Source organism: Centropristis striata, chromosome 2, assembly GCF_030273125.1.
Source record: "Centropristis striata isolate RG_2023a ecotype Rhode Island chromosome 2, C.striata_1.0, whole genome shotgun sequence".
In the NCBI taxonomy this organism is placed as follows: Eukaryota; Metazoa; Chordata; class Actinopteri; order Perciformes; family Serranidae; genus Centropristis; species Centropristis striata.
This window is the reverse complement of record NC_081518.1, coordinates 25,978,633-25,989,797: the sequence shown is the minus strand read 5'-3', so window position 1 is coordinate 25,989,797 and position 11,165 is coordinate 25,978,633. Positions and strand designations below refer to the sequence as shown.

Below are 11,165 nucleotides of genomic sequence, written 5' to 3'. Positions count from 1 at the left end.
ATCAAATAAATAAATTATTAAAAAATATATTAAATGCACATAAAAATGTAATAATATACAAAAAATGAATAAAAGAACAATCATAAGCATGGCCTATACAATTGTGGAAAGGAAATAATTATAATTATATCATTACTATAACATTTGTATATCATACACAAGTTAAAAAGAAATATAAATGATTCTTTACATATTTACAATAAAAATATAATGTATAAAATATATTTTCAACATGAAAAAGAACAACAATAGGACTAACCTGGGACTTGTGTAAATAGGTATTGATTAATAAAGTCTAACATAAATGCAGCTGTAACAAACTTTAAATATTATAAGAAAATGTAAATATTATAATTCATACATTTTATCTGAAAACTTTTCAGGATTGAGAAATACGGCTCTAAATGCAGCATTCATACCATATTTGATGGATAATATAGAAAAGATTCACATGTAAAAACATATTGTTATAACTTATTACTTAATAATGCTGCAAAATTCCATGTCCATCCAATAGATATTTCACTCTCAATCAAAAAAGTTAACTCAATGGTGGACATTAAAGTCAATGGGATTGATCCTGGAACATTAATTTCAGGATAAAATTTCATAGCAATCCATCCATTAATTGTTGACAATCAGTCAGTCCAAACAAACATAGTGGACCAAACTTTGCCAGGCTAAAAATTGGACATAGATGTTATATAAATCCTAAACTAGTCATTTTAAAATATCCCAGGGGATTTAATGACACCACCTTTGGTTCTGCGCCATTGTATTTTGCATTTTTTCATTATTTCCTGACATTAATGAATCTAGAAACTCATATACATATGAATCAATGAATGAATCAAGTTTTTTTCTGTCAGTCATACTTCTGTCAGTTTAATACTTACGTCCTGTGCAGGTTTCAGGGAGTTGACCCAGTGTACCCAGTCAATATGCTTCTATGCAAATGACACCTGCTAACATCTGAGTATGGATTTTAAAAGCTTCATTTTGCAATTATTAACCCAGGATCAGAGACGGTTTCAAAGGGTAGGTAATGATTACACCTCAGTCACCTTTGCAACTAAAAACAGCACACATGTTCATGTATAACAGCACTGATTGTTGTGTCATATAATGGACAACTTTTATATGAATCATGCCAGGCAGAGATTTGAACATTGCAAATATTAAGCTTTGCTGGATTTCAGCAAGGAACACAATGTTTAAACTGTGTTGACTTGTAAGTAATACATAAACTTTCAACTTCAAGTCACTGAAATGATAAGCTTATTTAAAGGTTATCAAGGGTGAAGGATGTTAACCTTAAATCTATATAAGATACAATGTGGATAGCTTGGGGTGATAGTTTAAGCAGAAGTATCATAATAGCCTGACTGTTTAAAATCAATGGGGTTTCCTCTAGATGATGCCAACAATCTCTTTATCTAAATGAGAAAATCAGAAGCTTTCTGCTTGCGTGGAAACATAAAATGTTTCCAATAGGCTAAAGGTTTCTGTTCGCTGTGCTTTAAGTCCTTTATGTTGCCTCGTCATGAACATAACCAGTCGGCTCAAAGTATCTTTTGACCATGTGGAGCCACAAGTCAAACTGTACTTTGCAGTGTGATGTAATATACATCACTTTTATATACAATATGAAGTTATGCAATAGTGGAAGAAGTATTCAGATCCCTTACTAGTACTAAAATATCAGTGTGAAAGTATCAGCATCAAAATGTACTTAAAGCATCAAAGTAATGCAGAATGGCCCCACTCAGATTTTGATATATATTCCAAATATATTATTGGATTATCATTATTGATGCATTTATGTAAGCAGCATTTTACTGTAGTCAAGGCAGGGCTAATTTTAACTAATTCACATGTGGTTTAATTTATAAAATAGCTTGACCGTAAAAGTAACCTGTTAAGCTGTCAGCTAAATGTAGTGGAGTAAAAAGTACAATATTTGCTTTTAAAATGTAGTGGAGTAGAAGTATAAAGTTACATAAAAGAAAATACTATGAAAGTACCACAAAATTGTCCTTAAGTACAGTACTTGAGTAAATGTAACTTAGTTACATTCCACTCATGGCATTGTAATTCCAAATGGCTCAACCTTATTCATGACTTTAAAAGGCTGTAGTATCACCAGAAGAACTGTTTTTTTTAGCAGATCGGTGATGAATTCAGGAAAAAAACAAGTTGTTTGTGAAGCTCACCACACCGCTCAAAACACCATCAACACAACTTCTTCCTCACATCTCTGTTCCTCATAAATACCAACAACCAGCTTCTTCCTTCAAAGCAGCCATAGGAGGGCTGTGTGTATAATTTACAGCAGACCTCAAAGCCTTGTAAAGCAAACATGGAGGGGAACTTTGTAATTATGAAGCACGTGGCGATACAGTATGCAGTCCCAGGGGCTGTAGTGCTACTGCCACTTTGTGGGGTCTGCTAAATAAAAAAAAGTGTCCGCTTAAAGGATTCTTAGCAAAATAAGGAATGATTTAGTTTACTTTTATGCTATTAGCTAGAAGAGACCAACAGTAGGGGAATGATTAATGTTTCAACCCAAATTAAGCCTAAGTTCTTGTATGGAATATACCATAAAATTGATAAAACATGCTCTTGCAATGACACTTCACCTCAAACACAAACTCTTTATTTAAGAAGACACAACACAATCTGTTCAGATTATTGTCACACAGATTTAGTGTTTGACATCGAAGTCCATGAGTGCTGCCTGCAGTCTTATCTGTCAATGTATTACATCTCACCACATATCTTTTTTAAAAAGTTAAACAAGAATAGATAAATGCAGCTCTATTTCAATATAAACAATGAATACATATTAAGTTGTTTCGTAATAAAGATATTGGCACTCACAGTATTTACTTACTTCTAATAATACACTGTACATGTTCCGAGATTACACTGCCTGTGCACAAACAGCACAGCAAAGGGCCTTGCATTTTAAACCATGTCACAACCTTAAGCACCAGAACAGTAAAGAATTGTGCAAAGTGTGCTAGCCTATAAAGCAAAAATACAAATACAACATAGGTGTCCATATGTAAACATTTGTTGATATTCTGAGAAACATTCATCTGGAGTGTCAGAGAAGAGCTTTCAACCCGGTTACTATCAGGTCCACCCCTGCTTTACTACTACATGAGGAGCGATCCGAAATGTATACAACTTTTGGGTCAAAAATCAAACCAAACACAGCATTCACTGTGAATATGGACAGTCCAAACTTTCACTCCATTCTCAAATGAATCTCTCCAAAACTCACCACTTACTCTGTTTATTTTTTGCTCATAGAGGGCTGAATGAGTTTTAGAAAACCCTTCATTTGACTACAGTACTATTTTTGAAAACTGATAGTTCCTGTTCTCACTTTTTGGATTGGCTGACTTGTGTTCGAAGCCGTTGTTTTACACACACACACACACACACACACACACACACACACACACACACACACACACACACACACACACTCACACATGCACTTAGACACACACAAACCTGTGGCTGATACAGGTAAATTTAATGCCCTTTACCAAAAATGACCATGAAAAGAGGCATACATTGTTTCTTGGAAAATATTACAACTTTTTTGAATTTTTTTTGTACGATGTGTTATGACCATTAAATTGCCTCTAGGAGAGGGAAACATGACAGTTAACACAGTCAGAGGATACATATTTGTCTAGAGGTTTTGCCATACTGTTTGGCAGCTCTGGTTGCATTGCAAATCACTGAACAGGATTTTTATATTATCTTTTGCGTCAATACAGTGAAGTACTTTGATAGGAATTTAGTTTGCTGGATCAGCCAAAAAAAGACATTCCTTTTTGTTTTCTATCAACTGACTTTTTCCACAAAGGGTATTACAATATTGTCATATTAAATTGCAAATAAAAGAGGATATCATCCATATTGCCCATTCCTCCTTGTGTTATTTTTTTTTTCTTAAAGGGAAGATCTAAATGAACACTGTTTTCCTCACAATGTTACATTTTTATTTTATTTTATATATTTTTATATTCATTAAACTTCATTTAGGAGTATGGACCACATTAGGACACTATAAACTAAAGTAATTAGGGTCTTAAATAGATTGTGACACATGACATAAACCTTTACCTATAATTTCCTGTAAAGGATAAATAAAGGATCTATGACACCTCTACAAAACATTACATGAGATCAGGCAATTAGAGTTGATACAGTACTGTAGGGGTGTACAGCTGCAACATAATTTGCAAATAGCCAAATAAGCAAAACCCACTTGACTTGCAGTGAATATAAGGGACTTTTGGGGGGTCTCTGGCCTCTTTTCTCGTTTGGGGATCCAGCTATGGGGACATATCACATAACCTGGACAATTTCAACCAAAGCTAGTTGCATAACTGTAGCAAACATACATCTAGAGCAGTGGATCCCAAACTGTTGTTTCTGACCCTGAAGCAGTGTGTGCCTACAGGCCCTCATTAGGGGGTTATGGCAGCAAGCTATTAGCAGAGAACAACTTCCCTTACACAACTGATCTGACTGTACAATTTGAATACTTTCCCCAAAGGATGAATTGTTGAGTATGTTACAAGAAAAAACAAAAGATGAGAGAAAATCAGATAAAAAAGCACAATCGTTTTTTTTCCTTTCCTATCCCATTTACCATCCTGTGACATATAGTAGCCTATTTTTTGTTTTTGACCCTTTGGAGCGAACCCAAGTTGGGAAGAGTGGTGGAAGACGTTTTCAGATCCTTTACTACAGTAAAAGTACTAATACCACACTGCAGAATTACTCCACTACAAGTAGAAGTAAAGTATCAGCATCAAACTGTACTTAAAGTATGAAAATGTATATATTCCAAATATATTATTAGATTATTATTGATGCATTTATTTGAGCAGCATTTTACTGTTGTCAGAGTAGGTGTACTTTTAACTGCTTATTATACTGTTATGTGGTTTAATAAAAACATTTTAAAAAGCATAATCATTTTATGTGGATCATCATGATCATGACCTGAAAAGTAACTAAAGCTGGCAGCTAAATGTAGTGGAGTAAAATGTACATTATTTGACTGTAAATGTAGTGGAGTAGAAGTGTAATACTCAAGTAAAGTACCTTAAAAGTGTACTTAAGTACAGTATTTGAGTAAATGTACTTAGTTACATTCCACCACTGGTTGAACTCACACCTCTGGAGTTAACAGAGAAAATGTTTGGGTGATTTAGGTGAACTGGCCCTTTAAGCTTTTCATCCCTGATATGTTTTGCTCAAATTGTTTGACCCCTGCCTCTGCCTCACGGTCACACACTCCACTAAAGAAAAAAATAACGTGAAGGGACTACTTTCTCTCAAAACTTCATGTACTCATTCTTCAGTCTGCTCAGCCTCGTGCCGTGGCTGCGGATGATCAGAGACAGCAGCTCGTGCTTGTCCTTCAGCCCCAGAGAAATGTCCACCGTGTCCTTGAGGACGTCCCGTGTGTGCACTATCATGTTGAGAAAGTCGTCGTTAAGCCGGTGCTCCTCCTTCAGCTCGCTCTCCTGGCTCTGCTTGAATTTCACCTCCAGCTCCAGCAGAGACTTCTCCGAGTTTGTAAACGCCTCGCTTATCTGCGCCGTCTCCCTGCGCAAGTATTTCCCGTAGCTGTCCTCCCCGTCCAGGTCGTACGAGATGCTTTTCCCGATCCCCTCCAGCACCCGGGCCGAGTCCTCAATCTGCCTCTTGATGATGGTGAAGTCGTCCCGTATGACCGCGTCCTGGTCCTCGGCGAGACCGCACTTTCGCTCGTCGGTCATTTTGAAAAGCATCTGGCACTTCTCCGGGTCATCGTTGTCCTCGTAGTCCCCGTCCGGCACGAAATAATGATGAAAAGTGCCGTTGGACATCTCCGGTTGTAACGGTCCGCGGAAAAAGGCTCCACACACAGGCAGTGATAACATCCCGGCACAGAGGAGCAAGTGAAGGAAAGCCATGATGCCCCGCAAAGCACTCACAAAAAATTAAATATGAGGGATTTAAAATGGTATTTCAGCAAAATGTGAGCCTGCTGGACTATTTAACTCCAACCTGGCGTGCAAACACAAACATTTCACTCAGGTTTAAACGTCCAAACTGCGCAGTTTAAGTTGGCGCTTTTGTTGTAGCTTTCACGTCCTCCTCAATATCCTCTTTGTCCAAGCTGATAAAAGTGGCGTGGAAATGTTTTCTCCTCCTTTAATCGAGCCTGCCAGCTTCCATAACTGCTGCTGAAGAGGAGGAGAGAAATAAGCAAATGTATGAAAGTTTGTTTTCAGCGTGGAAACAAGTTGTACTCACTTGTACTCACTAACTTCACTTGGTGCCTCAAACGCAACATCTGGATGTCTCAAGTGCCGCGCTTGGGTTTTTGGCTAATAATACCTCAGCGCTACTCTCAAATTACAGCCTCCCCGTCACTTTAAAAGGCTGCATTCAGTCCGGAGCAGACTACCGGCAGCAGCCAAGCTGTTAAAGCCTCACTGAGACCAGCGTTAATGCACATAACCCTCACAAGTTGGTGCAGAAAAGTTATATGAGAGTTTTGAGAAATACACAAGTGACCACATATAAAAGTCGAAATACAACCCAACACAACAGTCCTGTAATTTTAACTCTGTACTTTAATAAAACGTATACTTTTCAACATGTGGCTGCAATGTGGATTTAAATGTAATTTTTTAGATTTTTGTTGCATTTTTTGTATTTGTTTGGATACATTATTTGATTGATTATCCTGATTTTAACTTCTAATAGCGTTGCCTCACAAATATAAGGTGGAAACAACTACCAATATTATGCAGGTCTTAATCAGTATCGTTATTTTTTTACTGTTGCCATTTTAATTGAAAGGTTATATTTAACAGTATGTAGGCTATGCAAAAACACAGAAAAGACAAAAATATTAGTTAAAATTTTATTAGCATTATTATGGCTATGATTTTATATATATGGTTATGAAGTTATATGAGAGTATTGAGAAATAAACAAGTGACCAATGTATACAAGTTGAAATGTAACCCAACACAACAGTCCTGTAATTTTAGTTCAGTAGTTTTATAAAACATATAATTTTCAAATACTTGACACCATGTGCCTGAAATGTGGATTTAACTGCCATTTTTTAGAATTCTCTTTATTTTTTATACATTGGTTCAGAAGATTATCTACTGTACTGAAGCATCAATAATAATAACAATAATAACTACCATTATTATGTAGAGAACTAATAATACACATCAGCAATATCCTCAAATTTAACATAGATGCCTCTGTGACATATTTAACGACAAAAAAAGTTTTTAAAAAAAGAAAAGTAAAATATAATGTATAACAACAACACCAGAAATAAAGACACATGTTGTATTCATTATGTCTCATTCATTAGATTACATTAATATGTGCACAAGTTTTCACCTCCTGGCTGAGTACTTTTGTGTGATACTTTAAGTTAATTTTGCTCATCTTCTTTCTTATTCTTCTTTCAGAGTGTTTTCACAGAATGGTATTTGTCATTTTTATTGATTTAAACAATTATCTTTACTCAACACCTAATCCCATCCAACAGTTGAATCAAGAATGAAGTTCAGATTGGATTTAAAAGGCTTTAATTGCAAAATGCATGCTTGTCATTTAAAGTCATTATCAAACTCCAGGTTTAATGTTATTAAACCTGTCTGGCCTGTCCAGTTGGCAGCACATAGATGAAAGGTTGAATTCAGGAGACACATAAAAATAACATCTTGACTGAGCTTCCTTCAGTAAACACCTGTTCTTTAGTCGTCTGCCGGCTTCAAATTACTCGTTACTTGAAGGAAATAGAAATCCACGTGATGGTCACCTGTTGAGTAAGGAGAGCTGTTCTGACCTGTGCTTTGTCTACACATTTCACTTCACTGGTTATTACTTGGTACATTAAAGCTGTGAAACATGTTCCAGTATTGAAACAGTATGCCACGTTAAAAAGCAGAAGACACACTTTAAAGTGTTGATCCAATAAATGCCATTCAAATTAAATGATAGTTTTTTTTCCCCCCAGTACACTTAAGCCACTACAGTTAGAAAAGCAAAAGCCCCGAGGGGGAAGAATAAATGCAATCTTATATTTCAAGAACCAACATGTTAAGAGTGATCTAATTTGCTAAACCCACAATTCCACTCAACGTGTGCATAATGTTTCCAGTGGAAACAGCAGACATTACAGCATCACCCACCTCTGCAGAGTCCTGCTCTTATTTTTCCACTGCATGAGTGATCATTCAGGGTTGCGACCTGCATAAATTAAAGCTTGAGCTTAGCAGTTTTAAGTGGTAAAAGCATTGTTAAAAATAGCTTTATATCTTTCATATATTTATTAAACACCAAGACAAATTCCTTGTACTGCATGTGCAAAACTAATTGGCAATAAAACTATTTCTGATTCTGATAAAATAACCTATTATTAAGCAAAAAAAGAAAGCGAATGTTACATAAGTCTTACATAAACCAGGGTCTGTAATGTGCATCAGGCTGATTTATAGTGTGGAGAAATGCCTCGCTGCTCATCATGCCCGCATCTAACCTCAATAATAATAATTGAAAGAACATAATTTGACGTTGTCTGTCCTCAGCTCAGTGTCACTGTTGCTCCCACGCACCTTAAGATTGAACAATTACACATTTTATCCTCTGCTCCGACAGTAATAAGACGTATCAGCGTGTATGCAACTCCACTTTTTATTAGAAACCTGCAGTGCCAACTCCATTAAAGAAAAGGGAATACGCTGTCAGAGAGCAGAGTGTCAGCCTGGAGAAGCATAACAGCATCTGCCCTGTGACACCATTCTGCAGAAGGAATTTCAATGTGGTGTCAGAAAAAAAAAAAGATGGAAAATGAAGTCATGTTATGGGTTTAGGGTGTGTCACAGTGTTTTGATTAGAAGTCCTTTGTGGCATCTTTACATTTACATTAAATCATGTTGAAGAGGAGAAGAACTCCACCTACTCACATAGGACAGAATCATAAAAAAGCCCAGCCTAAAGTGGTTTGTGACGTCCCTCTTTTTGCATCAAGACATTTACTTTCTTTTAACAGTTCTCTGTCTGTTTTCATCCCCTCAGTCTGGATATTGGATGAAATGTGAATTCAACATCCAACAACTTAATTTGTGATAAAGGGCCTCCAACTTTAAGCTAAATTGACCAAGCCGGGATTAAATCCCAGTTTGGCAAACCCCTGCTCATGAAATAGAGCTTGACTCAAAGTGATTCAGCAATCTGGCTCAAAGAGTGCTTCCTGTGATTGAAGAAAAAGGTTTATTTTACTTTTTTGGGACTAACTGGGACGGACTCCTGCACTGAACCGTGTTACATTATTGGACACTTTGTTGGTATATTTAAGAGAGCATGATCGTTAATGGATCCACTTATCATCACAGCTCCAGGGAGGTGTTGTGTGTCAAAAAGCAGAACATGAAGGCAGAGCAGGTGCAATAAAAGTGAGGTTTGCTTGGTTGTAGTTCAGAAGAGAAGTCAGCTGTCTGCAAAGGCCAACAAGTCCAAATGGGAGCAGACAGGTGGATAACAGGCACAGATCAAATCCTACAAACAAGCAGAACAGGAGCAGATGGCTGAAGCACAATGACTATGAAAGCTACATTGAACAATTTGGCAAAGGGTTAGTGTTTGTGGGTATATATACACACACACATGTACATACAAAGTGCATGATTACAGGGAACGAGGGACAGGTGTGCTGGCAGGTGATGATCAGGTGACTGGGGAGCAGTGGGAACCAGCCGAGTACTACTGATGGTCAGGCAGGAAATAACAGGGTCTGAAATGACAGGACTGGTTATTACCAGCCACGACAGCATGTGGCTGGTATTTTTGTCCCTTTGTGTGTGTGTTTGTGTTGTCCTGCAGACACCTACTGTAGCAGAAACTACCACCGAGTACCGTGTCAGGTGTTTATATGTCTGTGGACAGATTCAGTCAATTCAAAACTGTCACATCCATTAAAGATACAGTTACAAAACTTTACATGTGTGGTCTGAGCAAGGGCACCAGAATAAGGGGGTCAGAAGTACAGAAGTGGCCATTGATCCTCACCTACACCCCCTGGCCAACATTTGTTTTAAGTTTTGTATCACTGTATCATAGTTTCTATCATTCCACTCCACTATGAGACATCAGTTAAAATTTCACCTTGTGAGTCAATGCGTGTCATCATGGGAAAATGTGGTACCGGAAATCACCCCAAAGAGGTAGAAATGAGTAAAACCACAGACACATGCGTCATGGATGGATTTCCTGAATGGGCCTATTGGGCACAGACCCACAGGCCACCTCGAAGAAATGCTGCATGACCACATTGAGACAAAGAGACCACAAAGAGACACAGAACCATGAAAAGATGCAGAAAGACTACTAGGACATGCAAAGCAAATGAAATGAGGCAAAACCACCACAAAGTCTGTCTTGCTCCGATGTAGGAGAGGTGGTGGGTCATTTGCATGTCTGTGCCCAGACCTGTTTTCTCATAATTCGCCCATGGCATGGGTGTTATCTGTCTCAGCAGAGCCAAGTCCACTTACCAACTCCCACATGATCTCATTTAGATTTTCAGAATGTTACCAAGTTACAAGAGACATAGACAGCAAAACACACATTTAAGCCAAAACTAACATAGGTGAAAAAACAGGTGACTGTTCAGCGAAACAGTAAAGCTAAACTCACTTCACACTGTTTTCCATTGCACCAAACACACTGATTTGGCATTGTGGCTGGTGTGATCCCTTCGCAAGATGGTCTCTAATTATATGATGGAGCTTTTCTCTGTGACACATGCAAAGAGAGAACACAACAAATTCCACATTTGTACAGTGTAATCCAGTCTGATATAATGCTACTGTTTGTTGACACTGTCAGAGTGAGCTTGACTCAACTGTTGGGGAATTGTAGGGACTTTAGTTTGTGATAACAATGCAGAACAGCACCACAAGGGACCAAAAGGACCTTAGAGTTTGATCAACACTTTTCTGACACAGAGTCAACTAAAGCTGGGTATTATAGTTTCGAGAAAAAACTGATTTATTGCAGTGCCAACAGTGTTGGGCTGAAAAACGTCCAGTTGTGTAAAGCCTTGGTTA

At 37.5% G+C, this 11,165-nt stretch overlaps 1 protein-coding gene across 1 annotated transcript; it reads right to left on the bottom strand.

The window, feature by feature from the left end:
* Positions 1–2,647: 2,647 nt before the first annotated feature.
* fibinb (fin bud initiation factor b) lies at positions 2,648–6,006 on the bottom strand. The gene has a single exon (XM_059353886.1). It carries the CDS (start codon positions 5,991–5,993, stop codon positions 5,370–5,372), a length of 624 nt encoding a protein of 207 aa, XP_059209869.1. The 5' UTR covers positions 5,994–6,006; the 3' UTR covers positions 2,648–5,369.
* Between the last annotated feature and the right edge of the window lie 5,159 nt (positions 6,007–11,165).

Bases quoted from the DNA above. Each gene is read 5' to 3' on its own strand.
- fibinb (XM_059353886.1), bottom strand. From the start codon at position 5,993: ATGGCTTTCCTTCACTTGCTCCTCTGTGCCGGGATGTTATCACTGCCT.